The sequence below is a fragment of the Polypterus senegalus genome, chromosome 1, assembly GCF_016835505.1.
Source record: "Polypterus senegalus isolate Bchr_013 chromosome 1, ASM1683550v1, whole genome shotgun sequence".
Classification (NCBI taxonomy): Eukaryota; Metazoa; Chordata; class Cladistia; order Polypteriformes; family Polypteridae; genus Polypterus; species Polypterus senegalus.
In genome coordinates this window covers 25,300,811-25,322,199 of record NC_053154.1, presented here as the reverse complement: position 1 = coordinate 25,322,199, position 21,389 = coordinate 25,300,811, and the positions used below count along the sequence as shown (strand labels likewise).

Genomic DNA, 21,389 nt, shown 5'->3' with positions numbered 1-21,389 from the left:
TGTAATGACAGAAAAGGTGTCAGACCCTCAATGACACGATAAAAAGATCTATATGGTATATCCATGGAACCGTGGGCCAGTCTACAGCTCTGTCAAAGTACTGACATGAGGGTAAACCTTGGAGGGCAGCATTGTGTTTCCCAACTTCATCATTTCTTTCTCAGTCATCTGCACTGTGCTAACAATTTTCATCAAGCCTGCTTACCTGTAGCACAATGGCCGGCACCGAGAAGATCATTGCTTCGTTGAATATGGGGTTGGAATCATCTTTCTTCACAGCCGTCTTCTTTTTGCTAATCTTTCTACCGTCTTGTAGAAGATAAACTTTAACAAAGGGATCTGTTCACAACCAAATACAGAAAACAACAAAACATGTCATTAGCAAAAAAAGAAAAATAGTGACTGGATGGGCAGGGGATCTCAGTGGGCTTGAGACGGGAGAACTTTAGTGAATCAGAACCCCACCTGGACGTCATTTTGGACAAGAGTTTCACATTAGAGGTAAGTTAGTGTTTCACAGAGACGATCTTGAAGGGTTTCGCCTCCATACTGGGCCAGTTGACTCATACTTTTGAACTTTTTGCAATTTTCATCTCATCAATTACATGGAAGTTCACCTTCAAGATGCCTCAACCAGGGCTGTCTTAACAGCATTATGGACTGGTGCCCCTACCTATACAACCACTCAGCAAGTCACAACATACATAGATTAGCTTGGGACCCCTATGCTCGTGGGGCCCCCGGGCAACTGCCCAGTGTGCCCATGTGTTAAGACAGCCCTGGGCTCAACACTTGACCATCTCCCTGTGTTTTTCTTACAATAGATTGAGTTTGTTTGTCCGCAAAGGGAAATTAATACTTTACAAGAAACTCAAGAAAAAAATATAGTATTTAATAAATAAGGAAATAAATAAATAAATAACCTCCCAAACACACATAAGACCTTCTGGCTTGGATACCGAGGTGCTGCTGCCATCTGATAACAGTCTTGTAGATGGTATTAAGATGGTGAGACCTGTTCAGATGCACCACCGGTTCACTTTTAAAGGCATTGACATTTGAGCACAGCAGGTCCAGCTTGCTGTGCCCAAAGTTCCCTTGTTGAAGTCACCAGCATTCAGAATGACTCATCCGTTGAGTGCTGATAACAAAGTGAATCATTTCTGTTACTTTCAAATAAACATCGATAAGATGATGCAGCCCCCTCTTAGGCAGTAACACAGAGCACATTTTCAAGTCTGGACCAGACATTTCATCTTTAATGAGTTAGATGTGTATAACACTCATGTTATTTAATGTTTGTATGGTCCCAAAAATGCCTGTAGCCCAGGGGCCCGACCCTCCTTAAACCAGCCGAGAGTATTGGCTGTATTTGTTTCTCTTCTGTAGAACTTTCATCCGTTTGTTTATTCTAGTCTTTTTAATTAACCTTTATTTGCTATGTGTTAAGGCACGGTGTGAAAGGCACTATGCTGGCATTAATGTTTGGACGTCACATCATTTCCAGGGTAGGCCCTCCTTTGCATGAATTCTTTCCTTGCTTGTATTTTTGGACCTTCGTGTTGCAGATCATTTAGTGATGGTGCTCACTATTGAAGCCTTTATAGAAAATGTATGAACTGACTGATAACTGATATCTAGTCCAATGACATTCATGTTGTATATACTTGTTATTTCATTGCTTGGTTACCATCTCTTGTTCTAAATGTTGTTCTAATGTGCTCTACTTTGCAAATGCATTATTAAAATGAAATGGTGTCGATTTGAAATGGTGCTCCTAATTTTTTCAGTGTTTTTAGACATTAGGCTTGGTGTGCAGGGTGCCCCTCTCTTTAATCAAGCAGTCCGCTCCTCAAAGATAGCTGAAGACATCAGTCCTTGGCCTCCTCAAAGTTATCGCAAAATGAAGCCCCCCCGTATCCATGGCAACATGCTTCCTGTAGTTGGTGTGTTTAGCTAATAATGTCGGGTGGTCTCTAAAACAATGACGGAAACAGCAAGATAGTTTTTCATATTATTGGAAAGCAGCCGTGCTCAAGTCACTGTGTAATGAATAACTCCAGTTTCCTTCATTTTAAGCAATGCTTAGAACATTCATTTAAATGCTAATGCAGCTGGATCAGCGATGAATTAAAATGAAAAGAAAGCAATCTTGCACGGATCAGCATGAAATTTCATTGCTGCCTCTGTTATGAAAGTCGTTCTTGCCTTATCAATGATACAGGATATGAAAATGCTGCTGCCACCCCTGCTGACTTGGGATTATTATTTTTATTATTCGTGTGCTATGATGCCCTCGCTATGGTTGGGTCATTCCTTGTGCCTGGTGACACTGGACACTTGTGACCCTGAGCTGAAATAAAAGGGCTTGTTATAATAAAAATAATAATAATAATAATAATAATAATAATAATTATTATTATTAAAAAGAATAATAATAAGAATTTTTTGTTTCTACTAATGGCAATATCAAGTGCATTAATTTTGATCCAGGAGTCTAAAATTGTGAGGCAGCAGCATTATTCACTAATTATGTATTATAGATAGATAAATATGAAAGACACTATATAATAGATAGATAGATAGATAGATTATCTACATCCTAGTAAAGCTGGAAGATTTTAGAACAAACCGTTCCCAGGATAACAACTCTGAACCCCACAATTCTGAAAAAAACTGACCATCTTTATCAAACATGCTGCATCATGTTTGTCTTATTATAGGCTCCAGGCCTAATAATTTTGGTACATATTGGTCCAGTGCTTATCTTCATATTCCTGAAAAAACTGCTTGACCAATGCCCAGTGATACTTGTCATAGAAACTGTTTAGTTTAGCCTGGATTTCTGCAGTCTGCTAAATTTTGTCACGGGGCCAGGCCTATTGATTTGCAGGTTTTTTGCATGAGTAGTTTTTGAGAAACATCATGTAATAAGATATCGGACGCTAAGGGGAGAAACATACTCCCAATCCCCAACAGAATTACTCACACTTCAGTCATGTTTTTATTTAAAGAAAATACCTCCCACGGGCAGGGCTGTCTTAACTCATGGACACTCTGGGCAGTTGCCCGGGGGCCCCACAAGTATAGGGTGCCCATGCTAATCTATGTATGCTGTGACTTGCTTACTGGTTGTGTAGGTATGGTCCCCAGTGCACTGCTTTGCCCAGAGGCCTGTAATGCTGTTAAGATGGCCCTGCTCATGGGTTAATTTTCCCTTAAATCCATATAATCATAATTCCTCCTCCACTGCTCTTTGGCAACCCTCTGCCATGTCAATTCCGGCTCCCTGAGCTGTGCAGACCACTACTTCTCAACCTAACCTAAGCACTTCCAATGTAGGCAGATTCACCCCAAGACACGGGACTCTCCACTGGCTCCCCTAGTGGCAATTGCAGAACCCAACAGGGCAACCCTACATAATCACAACTCTTGTACCACCCTTCGCATCTCCAGCCAGGGACTCAACAGAAGGGATGTTGCCCGCCCAGCGTATGGAGAAGTGACACAAGCACAGGAGGCAGCCTCCCAGTGGCCTTCAGTCACCATGACTTCCCAAACAAGAAGGGGGTTGCTAGCCTTTCTGACCAGGATACCCCCACGGCGTAAGGAATTGCCAACCAATCCCGCTGGGATGCTGTTCACACATTGGCTGAGACTGTCCATTATGTTGCCCTTCCATCCAAGTAATGGAAGCAGGTTCCACCTTCAATGGGATGTCTATCCACCTACAACATTGCCCCATTTTGATCTGAGCCCCTAACGTTTGAGCAGCCAGTCATGTGATGGTGTCCAGCACACCACGAAGGTTGGTAAATATCAGCTGATTTATTCGAGAAAGAAACAGAGTCAATGTAGGCATATCCTGCTTTGTGTCTCTCCTCACAATTCTTTCACCTCCCCAGCTCTGGGTAACCCCTCGGTTTGTATCACTGTTAGTACTTGCTGTACTCAGGTCCGTTCACATACATCAGGGACCCCTTCACACTACACTCTCTTACACTTTACTGCACAAGATCTTCTTATCTGTATAGTCAAATCACTTTTTTGGCAAGACTTCTATTCTGAGCCTTAGCAACAGTTATGGTATTATTGTATTCGGCTGGATTAGCGCTTACACTTCATGGCTCCATCACTTAGATTGGTCAGCATACCGCTCCAGATGCTAAAGTCTAACGGATTCCCTTATGAATATTTAGCAAGAGGGGCTTGGATTTTTCTGCTGTTCCCCTCGTAATCGTGCCAGCAAAGTAGCCCATAAAAATGTTAATTGAAGACCCATCTCTACCACGATACATTGGTCAAAAGTCCTGTCTTCAACTCAAAAGTGCAACCCTTTCTGAAAGTGTCTTCTGAATTCTGAACTGCACGTGTTTTGCATGTACTGAGTATTTGACTGGATAACTTTATTTGGTGTCACAAGTGTACGCACTGGGGACAGGTGAAGGGCTCTAGTGACTGCAGTTCTACCGCCACTCCAGGGGTTGGCGTTGTGTCCTAATGCCATTCTCTCTACCTCCCTCTGCACACCGGTTGATTGACAGTTAGAACACCTCAGATGTCACTTCTGGTGTCTGGCCACCTGGACCCGCCTCTTCCTGTCAGTAGGGCCCAAAACCAAAAGCTCCGCCATCTTGGGATTGTTCTGTTCTAAACTAAATGTGTCTGCAGAGACGACTTAGCAATGAAGTTTTATTTTACTGCAAACAATTATACGGGATGGCCGTCTGGGCACATCTCCTCTTTATTGCTGTCCCTTGTTTTTCTTACAGCAGATTATACGACACTAATAACGTGAGATTTTTTTCATGGATATTTTGATATTGTTTGCTGTATCCAGCATCTGTCACCATTCTCTTACACATAAACATATTAGCTTTTCTTTGAATGAAATATCCATCCATCCATTATCCAACCCACTATAACCTAACTACAGGGTCACAGGGGTCTGCTGGGGCCAATCCTAGCCAACAAAAGGCGCAAGGCAGGAAACAAACCCCGGGCAGAGCGCCAGCCCACCGCAGTGAATGAAACATGAAATTGAAAAGTTTTCTCGGCTGTCACTTCAAAGAACCGGGGTAAGCGACGTTTAAAAAATAAATGTCATTTTGGGTCGAGCATTCCTTTAATGCAGATAAGTCATTGGCAGGACAAAAAAGGCTGACGTACAGGATGCCTTTTATTTAAATTAAATACATGCAGCAGTTAAAAACAGTCTACTTTGTTAGAAGTGATATTTTTGGTACTTTTTTTTTTTTGCTCTGTTGTTTTTGTTGGAACGCCTAGTTTTGTTGCTAAATTGCATTAAAACGTTTTATTACATTAGAAGCTCGCTGGAGACCGCCAAGTGAGAGGTGCCCAGTGAATAAAGAGGAGTTGAGCACTTAGGCAGAATTACTCGGTGAAACTCATTTTTCATGCGTTTTGATCGGCTGAGCTTTAATCACAGAGCACAATGCAGGCATTCGCCGGCTGTGCCAACTCTTCTCTTGGCATTCTGCAGTGAGTACCTGAAAAGAGAAAAAGGGAGAACTAAAAAAATAAAATCACCTATTATTTATGGAGGGTCTTCAACAGACAATTCTCTAGGAAATAATAAATATGTAATCTCTCAAAAATATTTTAACAGGTGTTGGCAAGCTGTCATAATGTAGTAAAGTGGCTGCTCTAAGCTTTTACCGGTAGATAACTTTGAAATGACTTTCACCCCATAAGAAATGCTCGCAAGGGCTGCTCTGGCGGAGGTAATGCATCAGATTATAAAAGGGGGATTGTGACGGCCCTCCAGAGTGGAAAAGAAGTACCTGGGCTTGGTACTTTACCTGGGACTTACATGGTGATGGTGGTTGTGGGGTCACCTGCCTACCTCTCGATACCACAAAGTACAGTAACTCCAGCTGCCCCTTCTTCATGTTTGGTGGAGCATTACTTTCAAATTCCTCCTCAGTCTGGAGCTTTAGTTTCCAACCATTTTGGTTAACAGACACTTTTATCCAAAGTGACTTACAAAACAGGTCAATATATTCACATAAACATCAGTCTGGGGGACTTCTTGGGAACAAGTGTTACAGATGTCACTTGTATACTCATGGAAGGCAACTTAAGGGCTCTAGTGACTGTAGTTACCCGCCGAGCCTGGGGGTGGCACTGTTTTCTGATCCTTTCTATCTTTCTCCCTCTGCTGGCCCTTCCATCACTGAGGTCATCCTCCTTCCTACCATCTCCCTTCAGAAATTGGGAAACCAGTTACTGACTTCAGTTGTGTCTGGACTCATGTCTGTAAAGACATCTCCACAACTAACACAAAAACCAGTCAGATTATAGCTCTTTATCTGGGCTCTTTGTGTCATTTTACCACAGAACAAGGGTACAAAATTCTTCATCACACATAAAGAGTTCAGAACACGATACACGTGACAAGTTACAATTCTTAGATAATAAAAACCTAACAGCTAATAGCAGTTAGACAGAAATTTGCCAAGTCAAGTCATTTATTTATATAGCACATTTAAAAACAAAAGTAGTTGATCCAAGAGCTGAATAATAAAAAAATAAATATTACATATGTAATAAAATAGCTTAATTAATGTAGTAGAATATAAAATATACAAATAACATGAAAACATGCACACAGGATGGACAAGCATCCCAACCTTACCTGGACGGGATGCCCCAAGTAAACAGAAAGGCATCCTGGCCAACACAGGGAACGATGGCACACCCGGACGAGGCTACCCTAAGGGATGGATGGACTTCCCAGATAGAGAACATCGGGCTACTTGGTGCCACCGCCCACCTGCCAAGTTTTTTGCCTGCCAAGGTAAAGTCATCTCTGATCGTCAGTTAGAGGAATCCTTTCATCGGATTGGTGGGCCAAGCACTGACTCAACTGCGGAATGACCAATGGGGGATGCAGCTTGATGGCCAAGGTCTCCAGGACTCTGAACAAATCCAAATCCTCTTATGTGATATCATCTACTGCTGAAGTCTGCTCTGTACTGTAATTAGTTGTGTTAGTGAATTAAAGGAATGGATGAATGAGAACTACTTGTCTTTAAATACAGATAAAACAGAGATGTTAATTGTTGGAGGGAATGACGCTGATCACAGCAATATTTTGTCATCATTTAACTCAGTTGGAATCCCAATTAATTTTACTGAATCAGCCCGCAATCTAGGTGTTATCTTTGACTCTAGCATGTCATTTAAAGCACATATTACAAAGTCGTCCAAAACATGTTTTTTCCATCTTAAAAATGTTAGGAAATTAAGGCGCTTTCTAAATAAACAGGATTGTGATAAATTAATTCATGCATTTATCTCTAGTAGGATTGACTACTGCAATGCGGTGTTCACTGGCTGTTCAAACTGTTCTCTATACAGCCTCCAGTTAATCCAAAATGCCGCTGCAAGAATTATTACAAGAACAAGAAAATATGAACACATAACTCCAGTTCTTAAATCCTTACACTGGCTCCCAGTTAAGTTCAGGGCAGATTTCAAAATCCTCCTTTTAACATATAAAGCATTAAATGGCCAAGGTCCGCTTACTTGTCTGAACTTATCATGACTTACAAACCTGAGCGCACATTAAGATCTCAAGATGCCGGTCTGCTTAGGATTCCAAGGATTAATAAAATAACAGTGGGAGGTCGAGCTTTTAGTTACAGGGCCCCTAAACTGTGGAATGGTCTTCCTGCTTTTATAAGAGATGCCCCCTCGGTCTCAGCCTTTAAATCTCGGCTGAAGACTCACTACTTCAGTTTAGCACACCCTGACTAGAGCTGCTGATTAACTGTACAGACTGCATCTCTGTTGTTAGTCATTAGCACTAAAACATAAGTAACATGATAATTATATTTGAATACTAACCCTCACCTATTCTGTTTCTTTTCTCGGTACCCAAATGTGGCCATTGGTGCCACGGCCCACCTGCCAAGTTGTTTGCCTGCCTATGGTAAAGTCATCCCTGATGGAGGATCACAGGAATCATGGGAAAGAGGGGTCCTTTCATGAACAGCGTTTCAGCCGTGGCATGGCCAAATGGAGATGCAGCTAGATGGATGAGGTCTCCAGGACTCTAAAAATATCCAAACCTAATTATGTCATATCATCTACTGTTAAACCGTACTTCTAAAATTTTTATTATTATGCTGTATTGAGGATTTGTTCTGTTCTGTGTATTGTATTGTATTGACCCCCTACTTTTGACACCCACTGCACGCCCAACCTACCTGGAAAGGGGTCTCTCTTTGAACTGCCTTTCCCGAGGTTTCTTCCATTTTTTTCCCTAAAAGGTTTTTTTTGGGGAGTTTTTCCTTGTCTTCTCAGAGAGTCAAGGCTGGGGGGCTGTCAAGAGGCAGGGCCTGTTAAAGCCCATTGCGGCACTTCCTGTGTGATTTTGGGCTATACAAAAATAAACTGTATTGTATTGTATTGTACTTGTAATATTTCTAGTGCACTATTGTATTGTATTGAGGATTACTTGTGTTCTGCTCTGCATATTGTGTTGTGTTTACCCCCCTTTATTTTGACACCCACTGCACTCCCAACCTACCTGGAAAGAGGTCTCTCTTTGAACTGCCTTTCCAAAGGTTTCTTCCATTTTTTCGGGGGGAGTTTTTTCCTTGTCTTCTCAGAGAATCAAAGCTGGGGGCTGTCAAAGGGCAGGGCCTGTTAAAGCCCATTGTGGAACTTATTGAGTGATTTTGGGCTACACAAAAATAAATTGTATTATATTGTATTGTATTATATTTCTGACTTGACAACTTGGATTTACTATTGAAATTAAGAGGAAGTGCATTTAAGACTGAAGCTAGGAAGCACTTCTTTATGCAAAGAGTTATGGGACTCTGGCACAAACTATTGAGACATGGAGTTGAAGAAGAAACCTCGACAACCTTTAAGAAGAATCTGGATGAGATATGGGGACAGCTTAGCTATTAGCTAAACAAATGGGCTTGACGGACTGAATGGTTTATCAAATCTCTGATCACAAAATTTGGTTCAGGAGTAAGCGAGATGATGTCCCTGACTGGCTCAACCAGAGCCCAGACTTGAAACTTCAGACAAACATTTCTGGAGAGACCTGAACGTAGCTGTCCACTGTTGGTCTCCATCTAACCTGACGGAGCTTGAGAGGATCTGCAGAGAAGAACAGCAGAAAACCACCACATCCAAGTGTGGGACGTTTGTCGCGTCAAACCCAAGAAGACTTCAGGATGGAATCGCTGCATACAGGGGCTTCAACAAAGTACAGTACTATAAGTAGTAAAGGGGCTGAATACTTGTGTCAATGTGATATTTCAGTCTTGTATTTTTATTAAATATGCAAAAATGTCTAAAATCTTGTTTTTGCTTTGGGTATCGAGTGTTGTTTGATGAGGGAAAAGTGAATTGAAATGATTTTAGAAGAAAGCTGCAACATAATGATATATGAAAAAGTTAGGGCATCTGGGGTGGCACAGTGGCGAGCGCTGCTGCCTTGCAGTTAGGAGACCCAGGTTCGCTTCCCAGGTCCTCCCTGCGTGGAGTTTGCATGTTCTCCCCGTGTCTGCGTGGGTTTCCTCCCACAGTCCAAAGACATGCAGGTTAGGTGCACTGGTGATTCTAAATTGTCCCTAGTGTGTGGGTATGTGTGCCCTGTGGTGGGCTGGCGCCCTGCCCGGGGTTTGTTTCTTGCCTTGCTGGCTGGGATTGGTTCCAGCAGACCCCCGTGACCCTGTAGTTAGGATATAGCGGGTTAGATAATGGATGGATGAAGGCATCTGAATACTTCCTGAATCTACTGGGAGTGTGCGAAACCGCTGGTGCGTCTCCTCTTCGTTTTTCCATTTCAACCACTGTCTCAAGTGAGATCATACTTGGCCGCAGCTTCTTTTATGGACACAAAGTGTACTCGTGAACGTTTGAGCACCAACTCATTAGCAACCCATTTTATTGACACAAATTCTTTAACTGATAAAAATAATTGCAAAGTAGGAGCTCTGAAATATTTAAGAAGTGCATTAGAATTAATATAAATAAACATTTGTTGTTGTTTTTATTTTTATCTGTCAGTGTTGTCGCAGCTGCCTCCAATTAAGTTATTACAGCATGTCAGTATGCAAGCCAAACGTTCATGTGAATAAGGAAGCATATGGCCGCAGTCGTGAATTATACAGCTAAATTAGCTCAATGCCTGCAAACATCAAAGTGAAAGCTGAGGATTTCTTCTGCTCAGTCCAGGTTATCAGGGTGGATAAAGCAAATCCACCAGCTTTATAACTTACTGCAGCCTGCTGACAACATTTTAAGGGAAAGTTCAGCTGTCTGTTATGTGTAATATGACTGATAGTTAGATGATGTTAATGAGCTGTGGACAAATACTGATAAATACATATGCAAATAAATAATAGTGCTGTGAAATGTGATAGAAAGGAAAAGAGCATGAAATGAGAGCGTAAATACATAAATGTGTCACAGAATATCTTTTTCGTTGCTTATTTATTTGTTTCATTTTGTCTATAATATTCCTTCAAGCACGTCACGAAATAAGACTTGAATTTAAAACTGCTACTTTCACTCCTCAAAGCTTAGAGGGCGGGTGAACTGGTGAATTGCCAGTACACCAGACTCAAACCTTCAGCCATCCAATGCCACATTTGCAACAGACTCTTCAGATGCAGTATTCGAATGATGAATTCGGAGTTTATAGAATTCAAGAGGGCGCTTCGCACTGGAATTCTGGGGAAGTTCTTCTTGAACTCGTATCCGACACGCACAGTCACAACCTTAAGCAAATGCATGAGCCGCAGGATTCCCAAGTCAGGCAAAGCATGTATGTCCACTCTGCAGATGATCAGAGGGGGACATTTTTTGTAGACTGGGTGGTTCCATTTCTCTCTTAGACAAAGGAACGTGTAAATATTACATTTACAGTAGATGAAGAGACAAAAGGCACCCATTGTTAGGACTGGGGTGAGAAGTTAAAAGACAAATTTCCTGGGTAATCCTATTACTGAGTATTGTGATGGTTGTCTACAGGATATTTGGTATTTGCTGCTTTGCAAAAGAATCCCCGTTTTGACGTTTTACTGGTGTGATAAAAGAACTGCTTAGAACTAAGAAATGAAATGAACATGCCTGAGAATATTGGTTTCTAATTAGTATATGTGTACTCGTTGATAGTTGGTAACAATACATCTTGTTAACCTGTGTTTACGCTATTTGTTAAACTGTGGAAATCTGTATGTGCCATTGATTAATCCATCGTCCTGTTGATCTAGGCAGGGACTGAAGGACATTTAAACTTCTGAGCAGGAGAAGGCAGAGTGAGGGACGGTCCACTGAGAACACTGCCAAGACACTCGCACAGAGCAAAAGAGCTCGCAGGCAGACAAGGGTACGTGGCTGGCATGACGTGAGACAAAAGGAGGGCAACACTTATCTCCAGTAAAGAAGAGACGGCTCCACAAGAAGATGGTTGTGGGTCCAGCGAGAGAGGGAAGCTGCAAGAAAAGACCAAGCAAAGCTGGCGGACGAGAAGTAAGGCGTGCCCAGGTCACAGCAATACAAGGAGCCCAGAGTGGAAACAAAGAACGACGCAGAGACGCTGATGGGGATTCCATGATTTGACAGAACTTCTGTTGGGAAATGAGTGTCCGGTGAACAGACTGCATACAGTTGGACGATGAATTGTTGGGGTAACAGTGCGCAAACTGGACTCTTTTTACCACTGAAGGTTGTATCCTCCAACTCTTATTTTTAACGGACTTTAGAGTGTGGACTTTGTGCTTTCCTTTTTAGAAAAAGGAATTTCGTTCCTGATACTGTTAGAATTTTTTTTTTATGTTCATTTATCTTTTTAATGTACTTTATAATTAATTTAATACAATATTTATATATTGTCTTACTGTTACTGTTGTGTCTTTCCTTGTGTGTTTACTCACCGCCCAATTTAGAGAAACCCGTGTGCTGTTATCATTAAATTTCAAGAGTTCCCAGCCTCCTAATACAACTGGGTGGTGTAGTCGGAGATTTTAATGTTGTCTAAGTTGGATTACCTGTTAGTGTGACCAGACATCTGTCACGTAACCAATCAAAACACAGCACTCACTAGAGCACATCCTCTTAGCTTTGATGAGTGAAAGTGACAGCTTTAAATTCAAGCTGTATTTTATGTTGTGTTTGGAGGAATATTACAGACAAAATAAAATAAATAAGTAAATAAGCAACAACAACAACATAAAAAAACTATTCTGTGACGTTCAGTGTGAAAAGACAATGTCCCCTCCCCTCGGGGATTAATACAGTGTACTAAATAGCAAACACCAAAATGTATACTGGGAAGCAACACCAAAACTAATGGTAATTCTACTCCTAACCAGGGATTGGCGCTGTCAGCTAACACCTCTCCTTGTTTACCTGTTGCAGGAAGAATGATTGACAGGTGCAATCTCATAACGTCACATCTGGTCAACTCTGCTGCAACCTCCTCTTCCTGTCCGCCATCCTGAAAACCACCGCAGCTCCCATTTTCAAGCAGTCACATTTTTGACTCACGCTATGACAGTGGCGTAGTCGGCAGGATTTAATACCGAAGATGACAGAACATATAAACCTGATCAAATGTTATGTCATGGGATTACGTCTGTCAATCATTCTCACTGCAACAGGAAAACAAGGAAAAGTGTTTGTTCACAACGCCAATTCCTTGCTAGGAGTAGAATTACAATTAGCTAAGTCTTGGAGTTTTTTCCCATTCGCATGTAGATGATAGTGCTAATATTTCATTCTCTTTTTCTTTATTTATTCTCACATTTCATAACACTTGTATTTATTTGAGCATTTATTTTATTTTATATCCCTATATCCCTACATACTGCTCCTATTCTCATTGTTCACCACCATTACTATTCCAAAAATCGAACATAAAACTGTTAATGATGACATTGTGATATGACACACCTTTATCTTTAGCTCAATCCTCCTCTTCTTCCATTCTTTGCCTCCTAAAAATGGCTACAGACAGCTTGACTTTTGTCAATTAGGATGAAGTTCGTTCGTCAATAACCTTAGAGTAGATTCATCACCGAGAGATCATCACAGAGTAATTGCCCACCACCCATGTCAGTCAAAGGTCATGTCAGACTAAAGCCTGCCAACTCAATGGGTTGTTAATATTGTTGTCATTATTTATTTGCCTTACTGATTTATTTATTTAGTTTTCAATCAAGATAAATGACAGGTTTGCACTGCATATCATTTGCTGTAGTACTATTACATATTGTTGTATGTGTTTCAAGAATAAAGCAGTGGATACTTGTATTTTGTTAGATGTCACTTCACTGACCTGTGCCATGTGAGAGTCTGAGAAAGGCACTCCATGACAGCCACTTCTCTGCCTTCTTGGGCTCCGTTCTGGTTAGCAGATGGCATCAGTGGTATGTGGAGTGAAAGAGGAGCCAGCCATGAACACGAGTGTGTCTTGGGTGTGATCAAATGGATTGCAGAGATAGAGGTTTGCTACTGTGGCCACCAGGGGGCGCTCCAACTCCCCAAACCCGACACAAGCAGACACAGCCAAAACTCCAGTACACAGCAAAGCTTTTATTATGGAAAACTTTGTTTCCCTCAACACAATAAGCACAAAGCACAGCAACACTTTCCTCCTCTTCTTCTTCTCTGTCTCTGCCTCTTTCCACCTTCACACTTCCCAGGAAGCTTTGTTCTCTGTCCTCCAGACTCGGGCTCCTGGATCAGTGGCAGCTGGCTCCTTCTCATGTATACCCAGAGCACTTCTGGGTGAGGTGGGGCCTGATAAAATAGGGTTCCCCAGACCCTGCAGCACCATTTGATGGCATCCACAGGACCCAACAGTAGCAGGACTCCATCTCCCATGAAGCCTTGAGGGAACCTGTGTGGCTGCAGCAACCTTGGGGGTGTTAACTGTCATCTAGCATTCTGGGGGGAGATAATGAACTTTGCATGCTGTCTACCCCCGGTTCTTCCAGTACACAAGCATCCTGGCTGGGTAACGGCACCGGCCATCCATCACAATGCATAAAAGACGGAGGGATCATTTGCCATCCTGTGCATTTGCCTATATTGCCTGAGCCAGGAAGTGTCACTAATCCAGATTTCATCTTCTTCAGTCATTTCTGAAATATTAATCAGAAGGTTTTGGATTTCTTATTTAAATATTTGTAATATTGTGTGAAACCTCAGGTTCTTTACTAGGTGGGAGCATATACTCCAAACTGTCATATTATATAGACAGCTGGGTCTTGAGCCAGTAAGGCACATCCTTACCTGTAGGGTCATTTCACCCAAGACTACAGTAGGCACAGACTCTATTGAGGACGTCTCCTCTCATCTCTACTCCTCTACTGACCTGGAAGTAGTAAAAAGTTCTGAAGTCCCAAGCAAGAAACCACAGGCAACGTGACAATGAAGGCAAACTGTTCTTCAATTCTGGGTAATCATAGTGTAGCCCCATAAGCAGCAGCACAATCAGAAGTACTACGGGACATAAAGTATACAGCCTGGACTCTAGTAGCCAAAGCAGTTTTATGATGGTCTCCATTCTTTGCCCATTTCTTAGCTACTCACAGAAGATGATATTATTCTCAGAATGAAAGAAGAAGACCCTCTCTAGGATACTGTCTGGTTTCTATCTCCTACTAATTAGGCATGCCCATACTGTGAGTGCCGTGTCATGCCTCTTTGTTGTCCTTCTTTATAAATACTTGGTACCATTTGAATGGATTTCTTATCAACATGTACCTGTTAAACCTTAACCAGATCCAACAAGAATGCTAAAATAAAGACCAATTGTTAAAAGTTTATCTAATCTAATCCAAACTTTATAACAAGCTAAGCAATTCCAATAAGGCCATGTCAATCCATTAGTCTGTTCAACAAAGTCCATGCAATTCCACATGTGGGCGCACCTCCATCATCAGAATGTCAGTATTCGGTTTCAAATTATGAACATTTTGCAATTTCTCATATCTTCATTCACATGTCACTACTCAAATCTCACAAAGAGTTCACATATCATTGAAAGACTAGTTATTAAAGTAAGAACATGTAGTAGTAGGGTGTTATACTGTGTTAGCCATTATGGATGTAGCAAGAAGTCTAGCAAAATGACCCATTTTATTGGCCAACTAAAGAGATTACAATATGCAGACTCCTGAGGTAACTCAGGCCCCCTCTCCAGGCAAGATGTGATACAGAAACTGGAGTTCTCTGTGCTTATATAGACACCAGGACAGATACCGTGTTGTTTGTACAGTCTGTTTTTATTTACTCAAAAGCAGAAGTTAGCTTCCTTGATGCTACTGTTCACCTGAAATATAACACTCTTGTAACTTCTGTTTTTCACAAACCAACGGACAGACGAACCTACCTGAGAAGTGATAGCTTCCACCCCAAGCATATAAGGCACTCCATCATTTTCAGCCAAGCAAGACATTACAACTGTAACGGGATAAACAACTGCAGGAGCTTAGACAGGACTTCATCAGACAAGGATATACCCCAAAATCAACAGACCCTCAAATAAGAAGAGGTGCTGCTATACCCAGAGACAACTTTCTGGAATATAAAAAACAAAGCCAACAGGAATAGCATCTCCCTTGTTGTCACCTACAACCCACATCTTGAAACACTTCGAAAAATTATGAAAGAACTTCAGTCAATACTAAATAATGATGAAACTCTGAAGAATTTATTTCTAGAACCTCACCTTCTGGCATACAGACAACCACCAAACCTGCAGCAACTAATAGTCCGAAAGCTTCCTAAGTGAACCAACAGAAAATGGGACAACTCCCTGCCAACAGAAAAAGATGTAAAACGTGTGCTCACATTTATAATGCAGATTGTGTAGTTCGTTATACCACCCTGCTGACAAGGACGTCTTATAAAAGGATCGTTCTCTTGCAGATCATCTAATGTGGTCTACCTACGTCTCTGTATGAAATGCCCTGACACTGCAATCTGTGTGGGAGAAACTGGACAAACACTCCACCAGAAAATGAATTTCCACAGGTTCCACATCAAGCATGGCAACACAGATGTTCCTGTAGCAGCCCACTTCAACAGCCATGGACACTGTGAGAGGAACTTTAAAGTCACAGGGCTTATGGGGCAACTTCAGAACACAGCAAAAGGGAAAAGAATGGGAAGTCAAACTGAAGCTGAAATTGAACACATTGCAACATGGCTTGAATAGGGAGAAGAATTTTATGGTCAGATATGAGGATTGTTTGCATCTCTCCGACTGGCACAGACAGCCTGTCTACAGACCCACATTGTTTTGAAAAACTCACTAGAAAACTCAAAAGACTTTGTTGGACAGTTATCTTATCCAAAGATCTTGACTATACATTGTTCTCCTCTCTTGCTTAATGAATCTTAGCCTGAAGAGGTCTATTAATTTTTTACATTTAAGATGTCTCACTTAAAGGTTTTCCAATGCTGTCTCTGTCCTAGTGTCTATATAAACACAGGGAATTCCAGTCAGCATGTTTTGGGGGTGTTGCGCGGGAAAGGGACTGGTGCACTTTATAAAATAGATAGCACCATGAAGAAGGAAGTTCTAAAGCAACACCTCAAGACATCAGCCATGAAGCTATAACTTAATCATAATTTGTTCCTTAGTGAAAATGTGCTGTTCACAAATACTTCAAACTTGCTCAACTTGTTTGATAGCTATATAATTTTGCATGGTTGTTCTATTTACTTGAGTGAACTATTGAAGTTCTAAATGTTTTGTTTAAGATATTGTTACATTTGTATAGCTGTTTGCACAGCGTTAGGTTAATGGTGGGCTGTTTGTGTTGGTCTTCTTCTTTCGGCTTCTCCTGTTAGGGGTTGCAAAAGCGGATCACCTTGTTCCATATCTTTCTGTTCTCATCATCTTGCTCTGTCATCCTCATTACCTGCATGTCCTCTCTCACCACATCCATAAATTTTCACTTAGGCCTTCCTCTTCTCCTCTTCCCTGGCAGCTCTATCCTTAGCATCCTTCTCGCAATATACTCAGCATCTCTCTTTTGCACATCTCCAAACCAACGCAATCTCGCCTCTCTGACTTTGTCTCCCAACCGTCCAACCTGAGCTGACCCTGTGATGTCCTCATTTCTAATCCTGTTCATCCTCGTCACACCCAATGCAAATCTTTGTGGTAGCAATGTCTTGTATTTCGTATCTGCACCAAACCAAAGTCAATTCTGGAATGTTTCACATGCTAGCACTAAAGTGATTCTGATTCTGAAGCCATAAGTCTTCCCTGTGTGACCCGAGCTTGTAAAGTAGCTAACATGTGCTCCAACTATCAAAGGGTGAAAACAGTTGTACTTTACCATTTGTAGAAGCCTTGTGAAGCTGTTCACTATACAAAGATGCTATACTATAAATAAAATTGAAGTGAATAGAATAAAAAATCCAATCTTTTCAAGTATTTTGGAGGAACACCACAGCATGCAATAAAGCTCCTTCCTTTCAATTATTCAGTTATGTTTACTTATTTATTTGGCCGACGGGTTTATTCAAAGTGGCTTACAACATTTGAGATACAGTTGGTAACATTTCTTTTGTTTTTGCCAATTGAAGCACAGAACATTACAACATTAGAATACTCTAGACGAGAACATGCCATTCAGCCCAACAAAGCTCGCCAGTCCTATCCACTTATTTCTTCCAAAAAAACATCAAGTCGAGTTTTGAAAGTCCCTAACGTCTTACTGTCTACCACACTACTTGGTAGCTGATTCTAATTGTCTATCGTTCTTTCTGTGAAGAAAAGCTTCCTAATGTTTGTGTGAAATTTACCATTAACAAGTTTCAAACTGTGTCCCCGTGTTCTTGATGAAATCATTTTAAAATAACAGTCTTGATCCACTGACTGGACTAATTCACATCATAATTTTAAACACATCACTCATGTCACCTCTTAATTTTCTTTTGCTTAAACTCTAAAGGCTTTTAATCTTTCCTCATAATTCATCCCTTCAGTCCTGGACTCAGCCTAGTCGCTCTTCTCTGGACCTTCTTTAGTGCTGCTATGTCCTTTTGTAGCCTGGAGACCAAAACTGCACACAGTACTCAAGATGAGGCCTCACCAGTGTGTTATAAATCAGCTTGAGCAGAACCCACTGTGACTTGTACTCCACACATCAAGACGCTATATAACCTGACATTCTGTTAGCCTTCTTTTTCGTCTGGAGCGCACGCTGCATCCGAGTGGCAGCCTTTCCAGCAGCTCCGTATATGACTTTATCTTTTTACCTTTTTATCTCTATTTTTCTCTATTTCACTGATCACTTCTACCACTTTCTTTTATGTGGAATTGCTCCCTGGACACTTTTTACTATTTTTACTACTTGACATGGATTTTTACACTCCGACACTCGCCTATTCAAGTAGTCAGCTTAAAGCACTGAGAAGAGATGCTCATGCCGGTGTGGTTCCTTATTTACCTGACGAGGTAAGAAGACGATATCGGGGCAGCCGAGTCGGCGCAAAAGATAAAAGATAAGATAAAAGCCAGGCAACTTGAGAGAAAATGGCGTTATAAACCGTCGGTGCCTTCTGTGATCCTGGGAAATGTGAACTCACTACCAAATAAGATCGATGAACTGGCTGTGCTGGTGAAAAATGTCAGAACCTACAGAGAATGCAGCTTGCTGTGTTTTAGTGAAACGTGGCTAACAACTACCATCCCAGATGCTAACGTGGAGCTACCTGGGTTCAGCACAGTTAGAGCGGACAGAGACGCAAGTACCTGCAGAAAGAAGAAAGGAGGAGGACTCGCTCTCTATGTCAATACAAAGTGGTGCAACTCAGGACATGTAAACGTTAAAATCTCCCATTGCTGCAGGGACATCGAACTGTTGGCTGTAAGTCTGCGCCCCTATTACTTGCCCAGAGAGTTTGGACACGTGATTGTTGTTATTGTTTACATCCCTCCTCAAGCGAACGCGGAGATGGCGAGTGACGTCATCCATTCCGCAGTTGCTAAGTTACAAACGCAGCACCCTGAGGCACTTGTGCTAATCTCTGGAGACTTTAACCATGTGACGCTGGACAAAACATTACCTGCCTTCTCCCAGTATGTGGATTGTAACACTCGGGGAAACAGGACTATCGACCTACTGTATGCAAACGTTAAAGACGCATACAGGCCACCCCTGCCTGCGCTTGGGAAAGCAGATCATAACCTGGTTCTGCTTCAGCCTCAATACAAACCAAGAGTGAGGGAGCTACCTACAACTACACACTCATTCAGGAAGTGGTCCTCTGAGGCAGAGCAGGCTCTGAGAGACTGCTTTGGAACTACAGACTGGGATATCCTGCAGGTCACATAGTGAGAACATTGAAGAGGCTGTTGAATGCACAACTGATTACATCAACTTCTGTATGGACATTGTAGTTCCAGTAAGAACAGTACGCTGCTATGCTAACAACAAGCCATGGATTACAAGTGACATCAAGGGCCTTTTGAACCAGAAGAAAAGGGCTTTTAAAGGTGGTGATCAGCATGAGCTCAAGCGTGCAGAAGGAACTCGAGTCCAGCTCAGGGCAGCGAAAGAGCAGTACAGGAGAAAGCTGGAGCAGAAGTTGCAGAACAACAGCATGAAGGAAGTGTGGGATGGGATGAAGATTATCACTGGCTGCAGCTCGAAGCAGGGTGCCACCATCGAGACAGACGTGGAGAGAGCAAACCAAATGAACAACTTCTTTAATAGGTTTGATCACCCTAACCCACTCTCACCTCGGAGTACTGCATCCTCCAACCATCCTTCTGCTGATACCAGCATAGGTGAGACATCCCCACCCACAATTACAGCAGCCCATGTAAGCAGAGAGCTGAGAAGATTTCGTGCCAGCAAAGCAGAGGTCCAGATGGAGTATATCCACGACTGCTGAAGGCCTGTGCGTTGGAACTGGGGAGTCCTCTACAGCGCATCTTCAACCTGAACCTGGAACAGGGAGAGTCCCAAGGCTTTGGAAAACATCTTGTATCACCCCAGTCCCAAAGGTATCACGTCCTAGTGAGCTGAATGACTTCCGGCCTGTTGCTCTGACGTCACATCTGATGAAGACCATGGAGCGGCTGCTGCTTCACCACCTGAGGCCACAGGTCCACCACACCCTCGACCCTCTGCAGTTTGCATACCAGGAGAAGGTGGGAGCGGAGGATGCCATCATCTATATGCTACACCGATCCCTCTCCCACTTGGACAGAGGCAGTGGTGCTGTAAGAATTATGTTTATGTCAACACCATCCAACCTCTGCTCCTTAGAGACAAGCTGACTGAGATGGGAGTAGACTCACACCTGGTGGCATGGATTGTGGACTATCTTACAGACAGACCTCAATATGTGCGTCTTGGGAACTGCAGGTCTGACATTGTGTCAGCAATACAGGAGCGCACAGGGGACTGTACTTTCTCCGGTCCTGTTCAGCCAACATACATCAGACTTCCAATACGACTCGGATTCTTGCCACGTGCTATTATGGGCTGCATCAGGAGTGGGCAGGAGGAGGAGTACAGGAAGCTAATCAAAGACTTTGTTAAATGGTGCAACTCAAACCACTTACACCTTAACACCAGCAAGACCAAGGAGCTGGTGGTGGATTTTAGGAGGCCCAGGCCCCTCATGGACCCTGTGATCATCAGAGGTGACTGTGTGCAGAGGGTGCAGACCTATAAATATCTGGGAGTGCAGCTGGATGACAAATTGGACTGGACTGCCAATACTGATGCTCTATGTAAGAAAGGTCAGAGCAGACTATACTTTCTGAGAAGGTTGGCATCCTTCAACATCTGCAGTAAGATGCTCCAGATGTTCTACCTGACGGTTGTGGTGAGTGCCCTCTTCTACGTGGTGGTGTGCTGGGGAGGCAGCATAAAGAAGAAAGACGCCTCACGCCTGGACAAACTTGTTAAGAAGGCAGGCTCTATTGTAGGATTAAAGTTGGACAGTTTAACATCTGTGGCAGAGCGACGGGCATTAAGCAAACTCCTGTCAATCATGAAGAATCCACTGCATCCACTGAACAGTGTCATCTCCAGGCAGAGGAGCAGCTTCAGTGACAGACTGAGGAGATCGTTCCTCCCCCACACTATGCGACTCTTCAATTCCACCCGGGGGAGTAAATGCTAACTTTACTCAAAGTTACTGTCTGTTTATACATACATTTTTATCACTGTTTAATTTAATATTGTTTTTTGTATCTGTATACTGCTGCTGGATTATGTGAATTTCCCCTTGGCATTAATAAAGTATCTATCTATCTATCTATCTATCTATCTATCTATCTATCTATCTATCTATCTATCTATCTATCTATCTATCTATCTATCTATCTATCTATCTATCTATCTATCTAT

The 21,389-nt window shown here is 42.2% G+C and overlaps 1 protein-coding gene across 2 annotated transcripts in view; it reads right to left on the bottom strand.

Moving 5' to 3' along the window:
• syt12 (synaptotagmin XII) overlaps positions 1 to 21,389 on the bottom strand; it is a 392,188-nt gene that overhangs the window by 10,236 nt on the left and 360,563 nt on the right. For both annotated transcript variants that reach the window (XM_039744803.1, XM_039744812.1), the window contains exon 7: positions 206 to 339. In XM_039744803.1, coding sequence (XP_039600737.1) covers positions 206 to 339 — 134 coding nt within the window. The remainder of the gene's footprint in view (positions 1 to 205; positions 340 to 21,389) is intronic.